The sequence below is a fragment of the Scardinius erythrophthalmus genome (assembly GCF_964197995.2).
Source record: "Scardinius erythrophthalmus genome assembly, chromosome: 16".
Classification (NCBI taxonomy): Eukaryota; Metazoa; Chordata; class Actinopteri; order Cypriniformes; family Leuciscidae; genus Scardinius; species Scardinius erythrophthalmus.
In genome coordinates this window covers 15,909,202-15,932,902 of record NC_138236.1, presented here as the reverse complement: position 1 = coordinate 15,932,902, position 23,701 = coordinate 15,909,202, and the positions used below count along the sequence as shown (strand labels likewise).

General features: G+C 37.5%; 1 protein-coding gene across 1 annotated transcript in view; it reads left to right on the top strand.

Moving 5' to 3' along the window:
• The window catches only part of itga8 (integrin, alpha 8), a 75,139-nt gene that overhangs the window by 9,223 nt on the left and 42,215 nt on the right, over positions 1 to 23,701 (top strand). Inside the window, exons 5-13 of the mRNA XM_081389230.1 lie at positions 2,637 to 2,698; positions 3,027 to 3,072; positions 5,786 to 5,911; positions 6,417 to 6,461; positions 9,212 to 9,255; positions 9,947 to 10,003; positions 10,225 to 10,277; positions 11,246 to 11,451; positions 17,671 to 17,862. Coding sequence (XP_081245356.1) covers positions 2,637 to 2,698; positions 3,027 to 3,072; positions 5,786 to 5,911; positions 6,417 to 6,461; positions 9,212 to 9,255; positions 9,947 to 10,003; positions 10,225 to 10,277; positions 11,246 to 11,451; positions 17,671 to 17,862 — 831 coding nt within the window. The remainder of the gene's footprint in view (positions 1 to 2,636; positions 2,699 to 3,026; positions 3,073 to 5,785; positions 5,912 to 6,416; positions 6,462 to 9,211; positions 9,256 to 9,946; positions 10,004 to 10,224; positions 10,278 to 11,245; positions 11,452 to 17,670; positions 17,863 to 23,701) is intronic.

Below are 23,701 nucleotides of genomic sequence, written 5' to 3'. Positions count from 1 at the left end.
TTCTTTTGAATTTTCTATTCATTAAAGAATTCTGAAAAAAATTATTAACCAATGTTTCTTGAGCAGCATATCAGAATGAAATGCTGAAAATTCAGCTTTGCCATCACAGGAATAAATTTCACTTTAAAATATATTAAAATAAAGAACAGTTATTTTAAATTGTAGTGATATTTCACAGTATTACTGTTTTGACTGTATTATTGGTCAAATAAATGAAGCCTTGTTGAGCTTTGATACATCTGACTGACCCTAAACTTTTGAAAGGTAGAGTAGTTGCATAACAGTTTTGTATAGTAAACTGTAATGGTCAATTATATTTGGAATTATTTAGGACTTAAAATAGCATGAACCCAGAATACTTTTTCACAAAGTACATTATAAGTGTACCGTGCTGGTGCTGCGGACATCTGAGATGGTCTGGGTTCATTTAGCGTATTCATATACAGTACAAGCCAAAATTCTTGCATACCACCCTGAAATGAATCAAGTGCTGCCCAAAGGCTGACAGAAACTATAAGCCAGTGGAACATGACTGCTTTTGGCAGTGTTCGTTGCAATGCAAATAGCATGAACCTGTGGAATGAAGATATACTGTACATGCTTTTGTTTCTTACCTGCATCTTCCTCAGCTGCACAGTACACAGATAATGCAGTACTGGACTTACCAGAAACAGCACCGAGAGTACTGAGTGTTTTGACTGATTTGACTGATTTAAGGCCCGGGTATACTTTATTTTCCACGTTCCGCTCTGTCTTGCGCACAGTTGAGCGCGCAAGCCTTTCAAAGTATGCTCCTTTGGCCGCAAAAATTGGACGTTCGCGGACCCTCCTGATGATGAAAATTACATCACACAGGACAGTGTGCGGAACGCAGACAGCCGAAGTATACTTTACTGTACATATAGTTACATATAACAAGCCAATTAGTTTTCTGGATGACTAGCTGACTAGTAAAAACGAGTAGTTGTGCCAGCCCTGATTTTCACACAGAATAACAGATGCATCTGCTGCTTCTCGGTCTGTGCCCGTTTCTGCCCATTTGTGCCAGTTGGCATGGCAATCATATGCCCTGCTGTAAACAGAACTCAGAGGGGAACTCACATGTTTGTTTTGATGTAATTTCCTGCTTATTTCCTGTACTTTGAGGTCTCATTCACCATTAAGGGTAGTTGATAAATTTACTCCGATTTTTTTGCCGTCGCACCAGATACACACTTTTTTTTTTTATTTACACACTCACACTGAAACAGTTTTTATTAACAGTTAGTGTAGAGTGAAGTGGTATATTAATAATGATAACTGTGCCTCATTTGTTCTGAGGGAAAGTTATTTTATGGCATATGAGGATGTAATGACTGAATTACTTTCCTGACTCTTTGTCAAACATTTTCAAGTGCCAGCTGTCTCCCTGGCAGGTCAGTTAGGAGTCCTTGCCAAGGCGCAGGGCAGGGACACTCTGCGTTGATATTATCCAGCTTGTGTTCGCTGTGGACTAGACACACTCGTGCATGTGTACACACACACATTTGAAAAGACAGTAGTGTTGAGTAAGTGAAATACTAGGCAAAGTCTGGCGGAGGACTGAAAGAAGAGAAACGGAGATAGAATAAGAGAGAGTTTATTGTATTCCAGAGAACATGCTGTGGTTGGGATTTGGAAGTGATGTTATGCCTCATTAACTCACCCCACCTACTGCACAACATATTATATCAACACACACAGGACATAACTTACTGTGCATAATTTTTCAGTATGTTCCTGGATCAACACCCTTTTTTTTTTTAGTCTGGAAAAACATTCCTATCCTCCAATCAGATTTAGGCCTGAACTTTTTCTTATCAATCAATCGTCTTCCTCTGATTTTAGATAGAGGTTGGTCATTGTAACAAGGTTCAAGATGTAAGGAAGGAAGAGGACAGGGTCGGCTTACGGAGATTGTGTGTGTTTATTGACGTTTTCAAAAGCATAAAACATAAAACTCAGTCCATCAAAATCAACGATCACTTTTCCTCCTGCAGCTTTCTCAGGGCTTCCTAGCTCACACGCACACACACACACACACGCGTGCACACACGAGTCCTCCGTTGGTCTCTCTCATCTCTGATCTCGTTTCCCGGTGGCTTTTATCCGGTCTCTCCACGCCACTTACTGAAACAAGACACAGGTGTTTGTCATTCACACTTAACTCTCTCACCCTCCGCATATCTCCCGGCTCTCTCTCCTGTTGCCAACCTCGCTAAACCACGCCTCCCACACCACAGTCATGGTTGGGATTGAGATTAATCGTATGTTTAGGACCATAGTTGCCACTTCATTTTATGAAGAAATTGGGACAATTTGGAAGATTTGCCCAGATGTGTGAATTGTGATGTTATGAAATGGCAGTGGCTTAGCTCATGAATATAAATTACATTATGCTTAATTACTGAATATATTGTAAAAAAAAAATTTAGACCTCATATTTACATTTAATTTCATTCAAGAATAATATGAAGTGTGAACTTGTGAGCATTTCATTGCATAACTTCATCCATTTAAATAAATATTTTACATATTTGTCTTGGAAGTGCTGAAACTTTATGTTCTCAGGCATATCTTAATGACTTGTTTTACTGAGGTTGCTCTGATCTTTGTAGATAACCCGGACCCCGAGGGCCAGGGCTTCTGTCAGGCGGGCTTCAGTGTTGATTTCACTAAGGTAACAAATCTCCCTCCTTAACCATGTCAGCATATTTCATCTTTATGGTTACTTCCTGTGTGATATGATGTCCTTATTTTTTGTTCGAAATCTTAAAAAAAAAAAAAAAAAAAGACATTCATATCACTTTGACCCTTCATCCAATCAGGAAGAGGGCTGATTCCTTTATGTTCATGCCTTATTTCTTTAATCTCTATTACTCGCTCTTGTGTGTTACATTTATAGCACCCATCACTGTTGTAAGTCTCTTATAAGACTGCTGCACTAGCAAACACACATTTTTACTTTCTCTCCTTGTTCCTCACTCATTTATTTCTCCTTCTTTCAGGAAGGGACTCTGGTTGTGGGAGGACCAGGGAGTTTCTACTGGCAAGGTAACACACTTCTCCTTATTATTTTCTCTTTTCCATCATTCCATCCTTTTACAGAGTCTCTCTGAGTGAGATTTGCAGACACAAGTCTCTCATATCCCAAACTCAGTCTCACAGGAGCCCAAGAATCTTAGCTCCGTCCAACAAACCGACCAGGCTGACCCTTCCTCCACCGTCAGAGCAAAATAACAGACACTCAGACAGATGACACGTCACCTCCCATGAGCCCTGTTAGCAAAATAATCAGGGATTATCTCAGTGTGTTAGCGCTACCATTGCGGAGTCTGTTCAGCCAATCAGAGCTCTGCGTTCCTCAGTGAAGTGTTCTGTCACAGTTCACTCATCACAGATGGGTCAGTGATGGCGGTAATATAGCGGTTGTGATAATAGAAGACTGGTCGAGGTCAATGAGCTGCTCTTTTTGGTCAGTGGCTTTAGTGTTGGCTCACAGTTAGAGCTGTAATCATCGCTTTTAAGCTCCAGTGACTGCAGGGTAATGAACGCCTGCACTTTCTCACTTTTATACATTCTGCTCAAATCTGTACGCCTGCATTTGTTTAGCATTGTTTATGTTAGGGATTGATTTTGAGACTGTCAGCATCAACTCATCTGGCTGATTAACAAGTTGAGTGTATTCAGTATCTACTTACAGCTATATTAATGCATTGAATGTGAATTTTTAAAATGACTTTTGAGAAAATATTGCATAAAATTATTATTATTATTATTTAATTTCTGTATTTTTAAACACTTTAAATCAATAAAATCCTAAAGTCTGGACATTTCTATAATGGAAATATGTTTTGTTCCACTCTAATACTAATAATTAACAGTCTCTCTTAGTGCAATGTCTATAAAATAATTTTATCAATTGTTGTTACAGTCAATTACTTTTTATCCCTTAATCCTGAATGACTGAATAAGTTATAGAAATGATGTGTCAATTCCAAAATATGTGGGAGAGCTTATGTATTGCTTATAGAGAGAGCAAAAAAATCTCAAGTTTTCACTTTTTAAAAATCTAAATTAAAAAATAAATAAAGAAAAATGTGTGGAATGAATGTTTGGCTCTAACTAAATGAGGCACAGTTAAATATTTTGTGGCCGGATGTATATGTGATTGTTTGTGTCTGAATTTGGATCACTATGCTAGATGTTGATTGTTGTGTAATTGCAGTCGTATGTTAAGATATGAAAACATATGAGCTCAATCTTTGGACCCCCCACAAACTGAACTCAGAGTTACAGTTCTTAATAAATACTGATAATACTGGGTTCTACATCACGTCTTACAACGTCTGTTATTGGTTTTTGATTGTAATAGAGAGACAGATGACTAGAGATGAGACAAAAATAACGTCGGACACAGGGCCTCTCTCTCTCTCTCTCTCTCTCTCTCTCTCTCTCTCTCTCTCTCTCTCTCTCTCTCTCTCTCTCTCTCTCTCTCTCTCTCTCTCTCTCTCTCTCTCTCTCTATCTCTCTCTCTATCTCTCATATACTTCATGCTGTGGACAAATACTAATGCATTATAAGTTATGACCTGCCACTCGCTTTCTCTCCTCTGCTCTATTCCCACGCTCAGTCCATCTTAACCTTTGCCTTTCATATTTTTTTTATTTTTTTTTTTGAGGAAAGACAACAAATTGAGAGGAGAAAAAGTACCACATGTTGTGTCAGGTATCCACATAACAAATGCAAGTTAATAGAGACACATGCACACACAGCTAAACACACACATTAAGAGAGATTAATGGTTAGGGTTCAGGTCAGACTGTAGCCTGGTACTAAATGAGAGTAATGTGTGTATGGAACTTGAACAACAAAAAGAGAGAGAATATCTCAGACAAAAATTATGTCAGACACAGGGTCTCTCTCTCTCTCTCTCTCTCTCTCTCTCTCTCTCTCTCTCTCTCTCTCTCTCTCTTTCTCTCTCTCTCTCTCGCTTTATTCACCATGTCAAATCTTAATTTGTGAGGTGAACTTACTCCTGTGTTTTTTTTCCTCAGAGCTTGTGTAATGGCCCTGTTAGATGGTTGCAGATTGACAAATATGAATGTTGTTAAAGCATTACAGCGAGGTTTTGACACAATTTGTGAGATACATTGTTTTAATTTTTGTCTTTCTGCCATCCTGGAACCAAAACATCAATTATTGTGTCATTCTACAAAAGCACTGGTATTTCCACTGGAAAAATCTTTCAAATATAAAACTTATCAAGGATGTATAATATATATTGTGCTATATAAAAAATGTTGTCTTTTTTTATTATTCAATTCAAGGTCACACTAATTAATCGTAGAATTTAAAAACAAATTAGGACGATATTACAAAAACAAACAGCTATAATTATTAATCTTAATGTGATTGTATAATTATTGTAGTTGAATGTGATAGATTATCAATCACTTAAAAAAAAAATTTTCTTAAATATTTTTTAAGAAAAAATGGTGTGAAATGAGAAACACCAGATCTTTTCAATTGAAAGAATGTCATGTCAATGTAGAAACTCAATTTTTTACCATTTCTATTCCTATTTTTCTTTAGTTCGTATGGTTTTCTGTAGTAATTTTGTACATTAGTTTGATGTTTTGCCATCCAAAAAATGAGTAATGACATCTGCCACCACAATTGTACAAGTTTGTCTAATACATATTAACACACACTCACACAAAATCTGTTTGTGAAAACTAATATAAATGTGTATTTGTGTGTTCAGGTCAAGTGATCACTGCAGGAGTTGCAGAGATATTGAACGGCTATTCCCTGAAAAATATCCTGCGCAAAGTTCAGGGAGAGAAGCAGACTGTGGCCGCATCAGACGCATATGATGACAGTTACCTAGGTAAGAGACGTGTCTGTGTGTTTGCCTTTGAAAGGTAAAGATGCTTTATGGGACACCAGCGATTTGCTTGAGGTCCTGTTTATGGGTCAGGGGAACCGGCCCTCAGTCAATTTAATAAACACGCGCGCACATGAACACACACAAGCTTTTTTTGTGGATGTTGAGGTAACCTTGACCCTCTGTCCCATAGCTCAGTTTGGTGCTGAGTTTGTGCCTTCTGATAACATTTACATCTGGAACTGCAGACGTCAATACACACACACACACACACAAATTCCTTAAATACACACTTCAAAATCCTATGAGCATTTTCCCTCATGTATTGTAAATAATCATCATCACAGCTGGAATGTCACGATAAAAGTGCAATCAATAATAAAATGATAAAGATAACATGAGTAAACATAATTTTTAAACTGGGCCACTTTTGTTTGCAGCATCAACTGTTTCTCTCAGTGTAGTGTCTCTGGTTTTCTTATGCTCTCTCTCTCTGTGTGTCTGTTAGGGTACTCTGTAGCGGTTGGAGAGTTCACAGGGGATTCTGAACAAGGTGAGAACTTCTTAAAAGGACATAATATGCTTTTTTACACATTCTTTAATATGTAATGTTACTGTTTGAGCATGAAAAAGTCTGCAAAGTTAAAATGGAGTTATTCTCTATATCAGTAAGCAAGCACTGTTTCTGAACTCTCTGAAACATTTATTCTGGGAACGTGAAATTCGCGGTTATGGTAAGGGGCATGACATTTTCGAAACACGCTCAAAACAGTTGACAAATCACAACACACTGGTCCTGCCGACCAATCAGAGCAGATTTCGCTTTTCAGAAGAAGGGGCTTGATAAAGAGGAGCTAAGAGAGGGAAGACGCCCAAAAAAGAAAATTCTGTTAATGTTTATTCCCCTTCATGTCATTCTAAACCTATATGACTTACTTTCTTCTGTGGAATAAAAAATATCCCATTGGGTTTTTGTTTTTCATATAATAAAAATTGTTGTTTTGGACCCCATTGACTTTCACTGTGTGGACAAAAATGTTCTTCAAAATATCATCTTTCGTCAGTTTGTCACATAACGTAATGCTTGGGTTGAGCAGCAGACTTCTATCTCAGACACATAAACAAACTTTTGCATCTTTTGTAGAGTTTCTGTATGAATACAAGTGTATGAGCTAGAGAGAGAAGTCTGTCTGCGTGTGGTTGTTGTGTGGATTTGTTGCTTGCTGAGCTTTGATCGGACCCTTCAGCCTCAGACCATAATTACAGAGCCCTCACAGGATTCTATCCCTGACATGCCACCCAGTGACAAACAGCCTGTCTGCAGTCTGTCATTCCTCCTTAACACACACATGTGTGCACCCACATCGACTCACAAGCAATCATTAGCATACCTATCCATCAGACAGTACCATTCTGCAAAACCCTGCATCTTATTTACTAACCGCCCACAATTCAGCTTAAGGCGAGACACTACAGGTAAAAACACTGTAGTGAGATTTTTGTCTTTTTTGGCTTTTTATAAAGTGTTTTTTCAGATTGGTGGAAAGAAAACATCCAAAATACACTTTGAAGTGTATCGTTTATAGCACTTTATTTATTTGCGTCTGTAGATTTCAATTACAGTACATATCTTTAAAGGCCATTTTCTCTAAATGAGTTTTTTCTCCTGAACTTAGACAGAAATCGCCACTTAAAGGGATAGTTCGGAGTCATTTCAACCTAGGGTCCTTTGCACCATGACTTCGACCCCCCCCCCCCACACACACACACACACACACACACACACACACACACACACACACACAAGCTTTTGTTTCCCTTAGTCGAACATTATTAAATTTAGAGCTTATTTAGAGATATCAGCCGAATAGCTTAGTGCAGGTGCTAATGGATCCAAGGATGTATCCCATAAAGTACCCCACTAATAATGCTCAGAATGGTACCAAACTTCTACAGTAGTGCAAATAGGTTCTGTACTCAAAAACGAGGCATCGGAAAGTTTGTAAGTACATCAGGAGTTTATTTAAATAACACTTGCTTCTGATGGCTATGCTACCGCTAACCCGGACGTCGAGGTCACTTCTGTGATTTGGGAAAATTAGTTTTCATCACATTCCGTGAGATTAGATTGGCCTGACACTGAAGCGCAAGCTCTTGAAGCTCCGCCCTCTTCTTGAAACGGGGCTTGAGGCACCAGCTCACTTGAATTTAATGGGATACACACAAAAACGGTGCGTTTTGCACACCCCCCAAAAATGCAATTTTAATATGCTATAAAAAATTATGTTATCTCTTAACAGAATTATTAAAATTATCTAAAACTTCACATATACACTCTGGGGACATCAGAGACTTATTTTACATCTTGTAAAAAGGGGCATAATAGGTGCCCTTTAAAATGTATTGATAACCTCCATAATAATACAGGTGGAACAAAAGAAAGTCACATAATGAATTGGAGTTGTGACAAAATTGTTCAGCACAATTTTTTGGAGGTATATGTGCTCTGATACTTGATTTGCACTGTTCAGACACTAAAACAACACAGACAGCATGCACAAATAGACAACGCTCTCCATGGGTTCAGTTCATTCTTCCCAGAATTCCTTCTCTGTCTTTCTCATACATATGTTCTATCTGGTCTGGATTTGTGGTGAATCCAGAGAGGAGAGACATTCGTATTTCTTTTTGTCAGAGTTTCATAAATGGGTTCTTGCTGTGGTGCACTTTGCGGTCAAAGGCGTCGGGAAATTTGAGGTTGTGGGGGGAAGGGTTGAGGACGAGTGGGGTGTGATGGGTCCCTGGGAGTATGGGAGATTTCAGGTTAGAAACGAGGCAAACTTGAATGGTCTCTCTCCGATCTCAGTGGGTGGGACAGATCTGACAGACAGCCACAAACCCTCCTACCACATCACTATCTCCAAGATCATCCATCAGGCCTCAGACAGCCTCTGTCTCCTTCGCTATGTGTCATTTCCCCCTCCGTCTCTCTCTTCTAAATATTTATAATAAATGAGTGACTGACATGGTGTTGACAGAGAAGAGATTTACAACACTCACAAGTCTCACCTCACTGTTTTCCCCGAGATGCACTGGATAAGTGGTTGTGTGTGTGACTGTGAAACATTCACTCATACACACTCTTCTCAAGACAGGAAAAGTGAATGTTTTATTATTGTTCTGTACTGAAGCACATCATTTGTTTCTTCAAACTCTGCTTGTCTAAAATATATAAACCTGCTTGCACATATGTAAATATCTTGGGTAGGTGTCCTGTGTGATTTTCTTATGTCCTTTATGCAGAACTGGTAGCAGGGGTTCCTCGAGGAGCACACAACTTTGGTTATGTAAGTATACATTCCTAAACATACTTTGTTTCCTGTGTTTCTGTCATGGTAAGACCAAGAATCAAAGGTCAGAGGTGAAGGTCAAGGGGGAAGGAAGAATGTGAGAAATGTTCGAGAGGTTATCCACTTCATTTGTGTCAATTGAAACATGTATTTATTCAAATAAACAAAGACAAGCTCAGCTGTGTGTTTTGCAAAGATGTATTATGGTAAGAGTAAAACCTCTAAGTCACTTGTGTATGTGAGTTTCTCATCTGGATGTGATTTGACGTCTTAAGAAGGAATTCCCAATTAGGGCTGTAGCATCTAGGACGTAGGGGTGTCCCCTTTGGCCCTCAATTAAACAGAATCATATTCAGCTGGATGGGTGGTTTGTGAAGCAGTGAATTTGGAACTTTTTTCACTGCATGTTATATTCTTGGGTATTAGCCATATGTGGCTTTGTTTGATTTAGGATCGCAGTCATACGTGCCCCATAAAACATCCTCTAAGATCAATCTGGATGTAATTATTAGAGTGCTAGATGCCTAACATGAGGAAAATCACTCTGGTTTTGAGTGGAGGTCAGGCATGTGGTCAGATACACAAGTCCTGCATTACATCAGGGAATAATCCAGATTCATGACAATCTGTCATGAATATAAAAAGTGTTTTATGAGCAATAATATAATCTGACCTTTCTTTTTTTTAGGTGGCTGTGATCAATGCAACAAACCTGACGTTTATTCAGAATTTTACTGGGGAGCAGGTGAGTGACTGGACAACCTTTTTAAAGAGTTTTTTTGTAAAAAACACTTAACAATGGTTAAATGGGACTAAAAGTAGTTTTTGAATAAGACACAGATCTTCTTTTTAATAGCTTTCTGATTCAGCAGAAGATATTATAGCAATTGTTATAGCAATGTGTCCCGTTCCTTTCTTTGTCGCATTTCAATTTCATTTGATTTCGTATATGATTGTTTCTCACAGATGGCCTCTTATTTTGGATACACCATTGCAGTGACTGATGTAAATGAAGATGGGTAAGTCAAGTTGGACAAACAATGTCCAATGACTCCCATGCAAAAGTTTGTACTAATATAAGTCTGTCTGCATTGAGTTCTTTCTTATGAAATCTGAGTTTTATCCCCATGTGGATGACTCAAAAGTGCACATTCTATAGTCATAGTTACTAGATGTTCCTCACAGTCTGTCAGCACTGAAACAAGTACAGTATTTATTTTGAGCTAATTTAATTGACCAGCTCTTGCTGTATTTAGTTACAAGGTGTATTCAGAGCCAGATAGGACTATATAAAGTATATAAATAGGACCATCCGTTTTTCTTCAGGGTTTGGCTTATTTAGACTCCTGCATTACACTCTGGTTTACCTGACCCTTGTTTAAATGCTCTCAACGTCCAGGGGGGAAATTTGATATATATAAAATTTGTTTCTAATTTGGTCTTATGCGGATACAAAACCTTGCTGACACATCAGCGCCAAAGCTCCTTCTCTTATGTCTGAAATGCTGACATGTGTTTATGACATTAAAGGCTGAAAGGCTTCCTTACCAACGGTACATGCTTGAATACATAGTAAATCAGCAGTATACACAGAGAAAGGGCAGTTAAATGATAAACCAGCAATGACCAATGCACAGAGAGTGAATTACAGCTCATTACACTTACTGTGTAGCTGTTGAAATGGCTCATTTGATGGAAACTGGGCCAATCAGTCTTTAGTGTTGAAGTCAGTGTATCGTTTTTGTTATTTTGGCTACCAAATGCTGGAACGTATAAATCACAGGGATTTATTTTTAGATATTAAATAACACAACTTGGTTATATCTCAGATCTGAGAAGTCTTAGAAGTACAAATGTGAAATTTTCTATGTTCTCCACCATTTTTGTTGGGTTTAGTTCTGGTTATTTTCATCATATTATTTATGGGCCTCTAAAAATGTAAAGAGGTGTTTGTATCAAATTTGTGCATTTATTTGTGCACACACAGGCTAGATGACGTGCTAGTTGGAGCCCCTCTCTACATGGACCGTGAGTTTGAGAGTAAACCGCGTGAGGTGGGCCGTGTGTACTTGTTCCTGCAAGAGGACGTGCTTCTCTTCTCCCCTCCCATCACACTCACTGGAACGCACCTGTTCGGCCGGTACGGAAGTGCCATCGCCCCTCTTGGAGATATCAACCAGGATGGATACTCTGGTAAGTGTTCGTGCTAATGCTCTTGCATTGTGTTGTATTGCATGTTTCAAGAGTTTCAAGGCCAGTGAGACAGAAGTTACATATACTCCCATTTCCTACTTGCCTTTTTTTGTGTAGGATATCCTGTCACTCTATCACACACTTAAAATGTTCAGTTTTAACCCATTTGGGAAGTGTAAAATTAGTGATTTGTTGCCCTTGTCTGCATTTTCCTGTGAAGAGTTGGGTGTGATCCACATATTCAACCAATATTATTGAAAAACAACCTTAACATTCAACAAAAAAATCAATAACATACTATACCTTCATGTCACCACCCATGACACAGAAACGCTTTTAAATGTTAAACATAACAGCATTAAACTCTAACGGGTCTTTTCCTTTATTAAAACACTTAAAATAACACATAATTTGTATAACTTCCAAAGTTACTCAGACAATTTCATTACTATTTTTTTAAGTTTAAATTACACACAATATTAAGTTGATCAATATTGAGTTAAGTCAATAGAATTTATCAAAATAATGTTTGCAAAATAAAAGGTTTAATCTATCAATCAATAAATTAGAATTCTTATGTTTCATGTAATCAAGTGAACTGGTAATAGGTCCCCTGAATTTTGAACAGCTGGCCTGACCTGGCAAGCAGAAAAAATCCTTCTAGTTGAGCCCTGCCTCTCAATTTCTGTCCTGATCAATGCAAATCCTGTTGTCATGGTAGCATTTCTCTATTTTTTTATGAATTGTTCAAGAGTTTCCTGCATCTGAAGTGAACCAGGTGTCCAGGGGTGGAGACTAATCACCCACAGATCATCTCCATCAGTGCAGACAGATTGAGTTTGGCTCGGAACAGAGAGGTTTTCTCTTATAATGGTGTGTGTGTGTGTGTTTGTGTGTGTGTGTGTGTGTGTGTGTGTGTGTGTGTGTGTGTGTGTGTGTGTGTGTGTGAGAGAGAGAGAGAGAGAGTGTTTTTACATGCAATCAATGAATCAGCTCCATATGTTACTGTAACATGACCTGATATGTCGCTATAATTTTAAAATAGTAAGATGAGGATATGATATCTATGCATGAGATGAAAACCACCTGATCCTCAATCCACAGTCACTGATTTAAAAATAAACAAAAAAAAAAAAAAAACATGTTGTAATATAAGACTTTACAACTTGTATGAAATGCCAATGTGCTTAGAGACTCAAATACTGTATGTAATTTGCCTGTGAGTTTCAAAGAAGAGCTAATGGAAACAAAACACTTTAATTCATCCAGGGATTCACTTTGTGGATTATTAATGCGTCTTTATTTACATTTTCTGGCTATGTAAAAGTATCACATTATGAGATGATGATGTCTGGGAGTTTTGGAGAATAATGACTTAATCAATATCTGATCTGGTCATAAAGAATCTGATATCACACACTGCATCTCTGTTACATCAGCCATATGGCTGCACTGGAGTGATGAAGTCACTTGTCATAATGTCTCTGTTTGTTTTTGTACTTCTGCTGTATGAATTATTCTGTCATTTAGTCTCTCTGTCTGCTTTGCTCTGAGCTTTGTTTGTTCAGTTTTGTTGCTCTGATGCTTTGCTGTTACCTGCTTTAATGCGAAACATTAGTGCAGCAGTCGAATACTGACATACAGAGAAAAGTGAGATCCATGAAGAGTATCCAGTGAGAGGCATCTCTTATGTGTGTGTATATGTGGTCTCTAGTGTCCTGTGACCTGTTACACAAAGCTAGTTGAACAAACTCAGTGTAGGTTTCTTGTAGGTTTAGAGTTGACGAAACAAATACAACCTGTTTTAGATCAGGTTTAGGAGGTTCACAGCGCTTGCTATAAACTTTCCTAGTCAATTTAGGGTTTGATCCAGAGATTATGATTCTCTTTAGAGTGCGTGCACCCAAAAGTGTGACATCTGCAGCGAACAGCCAATCACGAAACATGTAGAGCGTAACTTTGATTCACTTCTCGTAAGATATTCAGCAGAGTTCACTTATCTGCTGAAGATTAAGAGATTAAGAATAATAAATATCATGAATTGAAACATATAAATCCATTTATTTAACAAAATGCATCTATGTTTTATAATTATAATTCCATTAGGGCCAGAAACTGAGATTAGGCCCGCGAGCATGATTTTATATGTCTGTTATTTTTGGACTCGGTGGTTTCTTACTGTATGTCTATAAACGTCTGTTTCTCTCCGTTGTGGCATGTAGTGTATGTATGCAGTTGAATAAGGCCAAGCCACACAATTAAGTATCTTGTAAAGTGTCATAATGAATTCTCTCTCATATATATTATGCTGTTCTTTTTTATCGACCATCAGGCTGTTATTGTTGGGGGTCTTTGGGCATTGTGCCAGCTACTGTGCCCACTGCCAGAAAGCAGGAAAAGGAAATGATCAAGAATCACCAAAAACACACAATGGATATTTATAGAAAGGAACTCGTCCAAGAGAAACAGTGAAACAGAGCATTATTACATACACTGACACACGTGCACACACACGCGCGCGCACACACACACACACTTCCCACTCAGACACACACACACGGTGGTCCGGTGGACGGAAATTAGTGCTTTCTTGTGGTGATGATTTTATTTTTCTAAGTGTAATTAAACATTTCATTCCCTTCTACCTCAGAATGGTTTGCTTAGTTTAGAAGATTTCTATGAGCACACATTCCTCTCAGATCTGTCATTAGTCATGGGTTTTCTCTCTTTCCCGAATCTGTATCCTTTTGTCCCTTTGTTTTTGGCCATTCTTTGGAGTTTGTAAGCTATTTTTATAACAAGGTCCGGCCTAAGGGCCAAATGCAGCTCCCCATTAGGTTATCAGTCGATGATTATCTTTAACGACATTGTTATTGTTTTTGACAGTTCAGCTGCAGTTTCCATGTCTACACTGCAACCAAGTGACATAACAGGACAAAATTGCTTCCTTTATAATCAGAAAGATTGTGTATTTTGCAGGTTCTTATTATGAGGCTGTTCTACATCATGCCACTTGCATGCAGTGTAAACAGTGTCATGTCACTTCCTGTTTATTTCTTGCACGCAACTTAGTTAAATTACATTTTGTTATCTGATTAATTCACAATTATATATATATATATATATATATATATATATATATATATATATATATATATATATATATATATATATACAGTGAGGAAAATAAGTATTTGAACACCCTGCTATTTTGCAAGTTCTCCCACTTGGAAATCATGGAGGGGTCTGAAATTGTCATCGTAGGTGCATGTCCACTGTGAGAGACATAATCTAAAAAAAAAGTCCAGAAATCACAATATATGATTTTTTAACTATTTATTTGTATGATACAGCTGCAAATAAGTATTTGAACACCTGTCTATCAGCTAGAATTCTGACCCTCAAAGACCTGTTAGTCTGCCTTTAAAATGTCCACCTCCACTCCATTTATTATCCTAATTAGATGCACCTGTTTGAGGTCGTTAGCTGCATAAAGACACCTGTCCACCCCATACAATCAGTAAGAATCCAACTACTAACATGGCCAAGACCAAAGAGCTGTCCAAAGACACTAGAGACAAAATTGTACACCTCCACAAGGCTGGAAAGGGCTACGGGAAAATTGCCAAGCAGCTTGGTGAAAAAAGGTCCACTGTTGGAGCAATCATTAGAAAATGGAAGAAGCTAAACATGACTGTCAATCTCCCTCGGACTGGGGCTCCATGCAAGATCTCACCTCGTGGGGTCTCAATGATCCTAAGAAAGGTGAGAAATCAGCCCAGAACTACACGGGAGGAGCTGGTCAATGACCTGAAAAGAGCTGGGACCACCGTTTCCAAGGTTACTGTTGGTAATACACTAAGGCGTCATGATTTGAAATCATGCATGGCACGGAAGGTTCCCCTGCTTAAACCAGCACATGTCAAGGCCCGTCTTAAGTTTGCCAATGACCATTTGGATGATCCAGAGGAGTCATGGGAAAAAGTAATGTGGTCAGATGAGACCAAAATATTACTTTTTGGTCATAATTCCACTAAACGTGTTTGGAGGAAGAAGAATGATGAGTACCATCCCAAGAACACCATCCCTACTGTGAAGCATGGGGGTGGTAGCATCATGCTTTGGGGGTGTTTTTCTGCACATGGGACAGGGCAACTGCACTGTATAAAGGAGAGAATGACTGGGGCCATGTATTGCGAGATTTTGGGGAACAACCTTGCCGCGCTTGCCGCGCGCCTACATTTGAAATCTGCACGCGCAAAAAACACGCTATGTGAACTACCCCTTATGACAACGTGACATTAGCCTAATCCAAAATATTTCAGCCACCACATCAGCAGCACCGCCGGTCGCCATGTCTCATGAGGAAACGCAGCTTTTTAATATAAAGTTTTTCTTGTTCCCGAATACAAATATTTTTAAAAGTATTTGTTCGAAATAAGTATTCGTAAAAAACACATTATTTGTGCCTTTCCGAATACCGTATTCGGGTTCGGCTCCACCCCTAATATATATATATATATATATATATATATATATATATATATATATATATATAAAATACATTTATTTATTTAGTACAAAATTATGATAATTATTTTTTTTTTTTTAAAGTTATAAATTAATTAATTAATTTTGATCCATAGCGTTAGGATATTCAAATACTGTCATCATTAGTGATGCATACTCAGACTGTAATGGGAAGATCTAGCATACTGCAAGCATTTATGAATTTTATGAATGTGTTAATGTGTAAATAAGATTTCATAATTAAATTCATATGGACTATAGGCTACTGAGTGAAAAGGGTTTCCAGCACTTATGACTATTTTGATAAATATAAAAGACTGGTATAAAATGAAATGAAACCCATGTATCATTACTATTACCAGATCATTCACTGGCCCCTGGTCATTTTCTAAAAGTGGCCTTAAAGCAAAGTAATGTGAATATCCCTTACATAGATCTCTATAGACCTTATTTCCTCAACATCCCAGTCTTTCTGCCCCTCAGTGGGCATCTCTGTCTGGGTCAGCAGTTTTCTGTTTCTTCAGTTTTCCTCTTGTGTGTGTGCCGCTGCCCGAAATGTAGGTTTATGACTTGAGCAGTGCTGCTGGCAGGAGGAACACTTGAATAGATAACTCTACCCTGGAGATTTATTGGCCATGCAGTAGTGGACTTGGACTTGTGCTTGTGCATGAGTCTGTTATTGTTCTGTAATAGTCCCTCAGTGCCGAGGAGAAAAGAGCGGTCACTCCCTGTGGAGCTTTGTGTAAATCATCAGTATTCTTTTCAGCAACATCCTCTTTCTTTTGTATAAAAGCTTCTCTCTGTTCCTCTCCACCATAGCCAACACTGAAATAATCAATAATAAATGACTAAATGGAGTAAAGCCAAATGTATAGCACTCAGTTTTCTGGTAGGTATGAAGCCTGTTTTTACATGAGAGTAAAAACAAAATACAACTTTGTGACTTCATGTGTCCAAATCTAAATATCTCACAGTAGCCAAATCTAAATATCTAACAGTAGCCACTTCATTCTTTTCTGTATCTCACAAATGAGAGTTATTTCTCACTATTCGACTATGCAACTTTATATCTCAAATTGCAACTTTACATCTGATATTGAAACATAATATCTCACTTTGCAACTTTATATTTCAGAATTGAAACTTCATATCCTATTTATATCTTGCATTGCAACTTTACTTCTCACATTGCAACTTTACATCTTAGTATTGCAACTATATCTCACAGTTGCAACTTTACATCTCAGCCGCATCTTTAAATCTAAGAATTGAGACTGTCTCACATTGCAACATAATATGAGATATAAATTTGCAATTGTGAGATATAATGTTGCAATGTGAGATATAAAGTCTTAGGCAGAGAAATACTGGCGAGTGTGAGATATGAAGTCTCAATATGAAGTTGACTTTAGAATTTATTCCTCATAATTTCCACTTCTTCACACAGTTGAGACTAAATCCCACAATTGATTGTATCTCACAGCGGCAACTTTACTCCTCATAATCGGGACTTTTTTCAAATCTTTTACTTTATCTCACAATCTTTCTTATTTATTTAACTAACTCTGAGGCAGAAACAGGCTTTCATGGGTAGGCTGATGGTGGAAACAAATAGGATGTACATCTTGTCTGTGTAGTGTAAATGCTGTTATTGATGAAATATGGTTTCTCCATTTCTTTCTTACTCAGACGTGGCAATAGGGGCTCCGTTCGCAGGTGAGGACCGTGGTGGCAGGGTCTTCATCTATAATGGGCAGAAATCTGGACTGATGTTACAGGCATCTCAAGTGCTGAGAGGTGACTGGGCCTCATCCGCAATCCCAGCAGGCTTTGGATTCACCCTGCGTGGAGCGTCTGACCTCGATAACAACCAGTACCCTGGTGAGTAAAGAAAAACCTTCGGCCTCTTCCTCTCTCTCTGTTTACGCAAGTTTCTGTTAAGACAATCATGCTTAGGAACTGATGTAAGCCAGGGAGATTTGATGTAGGAGGAATGAAAGACTGGATGAAGAAGAAAAAGACTGGACTGAGACATCCTGGTTGAGTCACTTTGTTGGTCAATCCACTGGTCATTTTTTACAAATGTGTGCAAGTATTTCCACTCATTCTTGTTCTTTTCTTTTGTTTTTCTTTGCCTTCTTTAATTGTGGTATACTGTTTCTGCAAATTATTCTCATTGCTCTGTTTATCACGATTTATTTATAATGTTTATATTGAGAACAATCTTCCACATGATGAGATCTATGTGATTTCTGACACTCTCTGCCGTCTGAACCTGCCGCATATATTAATGAATGATGTTTCTGCTTGTTTTCATTGAACACAGTGATTTGGGGTTTACCTGAAAAGGTCAAATCTTATTGAACATTTTAGAGCCGATTGTTTCAAGACTATATAGATAAACATTTGCAGTTGACTGAACAAGCTATTTATAGCCTGTGTGTGTGTGTGTGTGTGTGTGTGTGTGTGTGTGTGTGTGTGTGTGTGTGTGTGTGAGTGTGTGTGACAGACATGTTGACTGGGCTCCAGATGAATTTTTAAGGGTTCAACTCTTGTTCCTCAGACCCAGGTGTTTCTGAGTATCTGTGAGAAGAAATGATCAGGAAGTTTAAAGCAGCTACATAAATGTTTCATTAAAATGTTTATTTTGAATTTGAAATGATCCCAACTAGTCTTCACATAGTTTTTGTGGATTAGTTTATACTGAAATGAACTGTCTGAGTGAATATTCAGAGCTTTTAGAAGAATACAGATCTGCATGTTCCCACAATTCATCACAGCTGCGCCATAATCTTGTTTTGACTAAAAGAAACATGAATTAACTGATTCATTTTCAGAAACAGAACTACAGAAACACCCAGCGTGTTTCTAAAGCTAAACTCTGCTGTAACGCCTCAAGCCCATTTCAACAAAAACAGAGCGGCGTATTCATTCTTTGTCCTTTAATCTCCCCTTTCATTTTTTAATGGCATTGTACAAAATCATCAAAGCAGATGCTGTCACATGCTTTCTTTATAGAGACAGGAAGTCAGATGGTTAGGCAGCTTATATGCACATTTGTGTCGCATGAGTGTGTGTGAGAGTTTGCTCTTTCATGGTGACAGGATTGTCATCTTAAATATGCTCTAATAAACGCAGATCTTTTCCATACATGAAAACCATAGATGGATGTTAGAACAATCACACACAGGTGTACACACACACACACACACACACACACACACACAATGATGTTGAACAGACCCAGAAAGCAAAACGAAAGACGGAAAACAGGTTTTCCTGTCTCTTCCTCTCAGAATGGATAAATCAAAGCTTTTTAGAGATGTGATCTCCGCAATCTTTGATCTGTGTGAATGTTCTAATCGGCCTCTATGATGTGTGTGCATGTACATTTTTTCAGATCTTTATCACTTTCATCAGTTCATTCAGATTAAAATTGTATTCCACTTTCGTAAGTTGCTTTGGATAAAGGCATCTGCTAGATTAGTAAATGTAAATGGGGCATGTTGAAAATTTTATTTAGTTATGGTTTCTTAAAGAAACTTTGGTTTCTTGCATAATTTAGTTTTACATGACCATTTTACACCTCGTAGATTTTGATATGTAAATAATCTCAATCATGATTTTCTAACATCTAAGCAAACTGTATGTAAACTGCCATAGTGCTCCAAAACATTGGTAGATAAGTACATTTAAGCACTCTTATATTAATGTTTTGATGTTCTAACATGTTCTGAAAGATGATTTTACAGCTTAGTTTTGATAAATGGTCTTGGTTGAATGAGGAAGTAGCTTTATGTTACTTTGTTTCTGAAACCGGTTATAGAAATTTAGTAAATTGCCTGATTTCTTTTCATCTGGCATTATATTGGGTAGCTCACCCATAAGGGATATAAGGGATAGTTCACCCAACATGAATTCTGTCATTATTTACTCAACCTCATGTCGTTCCAAACTTGTATGACTTTTTTTCTTCTGTGGAGCATATTTTGAGAAATGTCTTTTTGTGTTTTTTACACACAAATGGAAGTCAATATTAACCAAATCTTTTTGGTTACCAATATTCTTTAGAATATCTTCTTTTGTGTTCTGCAGAAGAAAGTCATACAGCTTTAAAACAACATGAGGGTGAATAAATGATGACAGAATTTTAATTTGTTAAAAATTAAAAAAAAATTAGAAGAACCATACCTTTAAGCATCAAATATCAGCATCAATTTAAGCGCTCGGGTTGACCTTTGAGACTTCCTTAAGAGACTTTTCAACTGGGGTTCCTCAGGGCTCTACCCTCTACATTTTAGCTTGTATTCGAACAATCTGTCCTGTTGTAAATATTCAAATGTATGCAGATGACACTGTGCTGACACTGTTATGTACATGTCAAAACCAAAGTGGCACTTAAATTATCTTCTGCTATGACAAAAATATATGACTGACTTACTCAGTGATGTTAAATGCTGTATGTTCAGAAAACAGCGTGCATGGTTTTTTTACTATTAAAAATAAGACATTTTTGTTAATGGTGAGAAATTACAAATTATTTTAGACTCAGACCTGACATTTGAGAAGAATGTAAAAAAATGTATAGTGTTACTGTTACCTTACTGTTATATAGGATATATAACAGTTTTTTTATTTATACAAAATCAACTTTCTACAGATGCTGCTAAAGTTTATCTGCAATCAATGATATTTTATCATTTTTAATACTGTGTCTCATCATAGTTGCAAAATCTACTCTTAAACCTTTACATAGTTTACATAAAGACAGACAAGAGCTTCTTCAAGACTTTGGTCACTCCGCTTTGTCTATAAGAGCTGTTCATATTTGGAAAACATTACCAATTATCATTAGACAGTGTCCTATTATGTCACTCTTATGCAGTTCAGATTACAAATAAAGATATGGCTAAGGAAGGGGCAAATATGTGCTCATTGAATTTTTTTAATACTTCAGTTATAGGATTTTACTTTTCTTCCTGCCCTGGGACAGCAGATGTAATTTAGCTCTGTAGCTAATTCTGGGGCAGTCATCACTGTCCATTGTCCCTGTTAAATACACTTTTAAAATAATAATAATAAATAAATCTTCAGATTGGCTGTGATTTGTCACATTGTACCGCCGTTTCACTTTCAGTGTGTTGTGTACAAACTAATTGCCTGGTTGGTTGGAAACTTAGTTGACAATGTTTGAGTATGTCTACAGATACTAGAACTAAAATACTGTTTTCCATTAACTCTCTACATGAATTAAATAATCACACACAGATACCTTTCCTGTTTATATGCCTTTTCATTTGTGTGTGTGTGGTTTGGGGTTTATGTGAGGGTTAGAGTGAACTTTGGTTAAATGCAAGGTTAAAGTCAAAGGTCAAGGGTCATTCATCATGACCTGCTTAAACAGCAGTGGAGATTACATACTCCACACTTCCTGTCCACCGCTTCAGGCATCGTTCTCAGATAGAACACAAAACAGACATACTCACATTGCACATTTAACAATTACTTCATTAATTTGAGAGAAAAACACTTTAAAATACCAAATGGCAACATAGAGGAACAGAGTTTGTCGTTCTGTGAATAAAAAAGGAAAAATAGTGGAAAGATTTGTGATTAAGAATTCCCCTTTCCACTATATTTCTACATTATACTGCTTCCAAAAACATGATATGTTGTTACTATGTGAAACTAATGTTACATTCAGGACCCATTAGAAATGTTTTAGGAACTTGGGTGGGCACCTTATAAATATGCAAGTACTACCAATCTGATCAAGAACATTTCTATCCAAAGTCTACAGGGAGGAGTTCGGTTCTGGTTTTCTTTTTTGGATGGATGCGTGATTGTATGTCAGGTGAAATGAGAGAGAAATTCTGAACTGGAGGTAAAAGAGAAGATTGCATTAGTTGGCTGTGCTCCGGCATTTCATTGGCTAGAGGATGAAGATGACTATAACAGACTCTAACCTTATTAAAGTTCAAGTGTTTGAGCTTCTTCCATCTCCTCCCTCCATCATTCCACCTCCTATTAACCTATTCCTGCGGTTAAGACCCTTGTACTGTGGTGGCCGGAGGGTTCGACCTGAATATTTTGAGGTTGACTATTGCATTGCACACACACATTTACACCTCACTACCATTCTGTGGAAGTTAAGCGCTCAAATGAACTTTCCAGATGTGAGAATGTAATAAATTGAATTATTCTGTCATCTTCTCTGCCTTTACAAGATGAGAGCTCATGCCTTCAGGATGTGTGTGTGTCTGTCAGTCGGTGTTAGCATGCGTGTTTCTGTCCATTGTGTTCGAGGTGTGTTTTCTGTCACAATACCAAAAGCTGCTGACTCTGGTTTACAACGGGCTCTTTGCCAGGGGTGTTTCATTCCTGAAGGCAGGACCTGATGGAAAGCAAAGCCAGTGATCGACCTCAGTGAAACAGGAATCAAAGCCGCAGTCTCTGAGCACTCATTAGGGTGCTGGAGCTGTTCTGGAACATTCCTGCATCTGAGTCTCTGAGTTTGCCTGACTGCATGCATCCCTTCAGGAGCGATTTGTTCTCTTCCTTCCTATTAATGCTTTGTACAAAAACTAAGGAGAGAGAATGGTCTCTTGCTCAAGTTTGATTAAAGACTGAATGAAACCGACCTTATGTAGAGGTTAAAGTTTAATGTTTACTTAATAGAAATTCTATACTTATCACAAAAACTATTTCACCATCAAAGAATACAAAATGTCTAATATTGTCTGAGTGGGTGTCAGAAGCAGCTCTTTTGCTATGGTTTATGTTGGTTCAATTATAGTTTAATGAGATGTCAGAGATGAATGGATGGTTATAGCTTTAACAGAGGCCATAGAGAAAGCAACAGACCACTAACACACACACTCTGCCAACATTTCCACTGTTCCATCTCAGGTACTGAAGGTGTGGTTTGTTTTCACACAGACCTGAATATGTGGTTATGTTGTTGTCCGTATATATATATATATATATATATATATATATATATATACTCTCAAAATATTCTGACTTTAATCTCGAAATGCTAGAAAAAAAAAATGTACGGATTTTTTTTATTTAAAATCTCATTTATAAAACTGTGCGTAGCAACCTTACTAAAAGTGTACGTGTGCCCGAAAGCCAAAAATGGCGTACGCAAAAAAATATTCAGACTTATAAAACCGTTTGTATGGCAGAACCTGCGCAGAATTCACTTTATAAATCCCAGTAAGTGGAAGATTGTGCGCACATGCGAGACTCCCCGAAATAACCATATATGGAGCTTACAACGCCTAGTTTTACTATGCAGATCCTCATCTGCATATTATTTGCATATGATTATTCATCCACACGTTTAATGGTACAAGACACTTTACATTAATAAAAATCAAGTAGTTGCCTATCCTTGCCTTGTTTTTGAATAGCCTACATAAATCAAATAGTGTAAAATACATTTCAGAGAAAGTTTTTCTCAATCTTTTCCACTGGCCGAATTGTATTTTTAATTGATTTATATTTTTAATGGAAACAGATAGGCCTTGGGCATTATTTGCACAAAACTATTTTCTCAGACAATCTGGTATTATCATGATAAGCAATTATCTCTGTGGTTAAAACATTAAAACACAGCACGCCACAGGAAAAGTGTTCAAAAACATCGCATCCACAACAAATATTTCTATTGATTGAATATAAAAAATGTTGTAACTTCTCAGTAATGATTTCA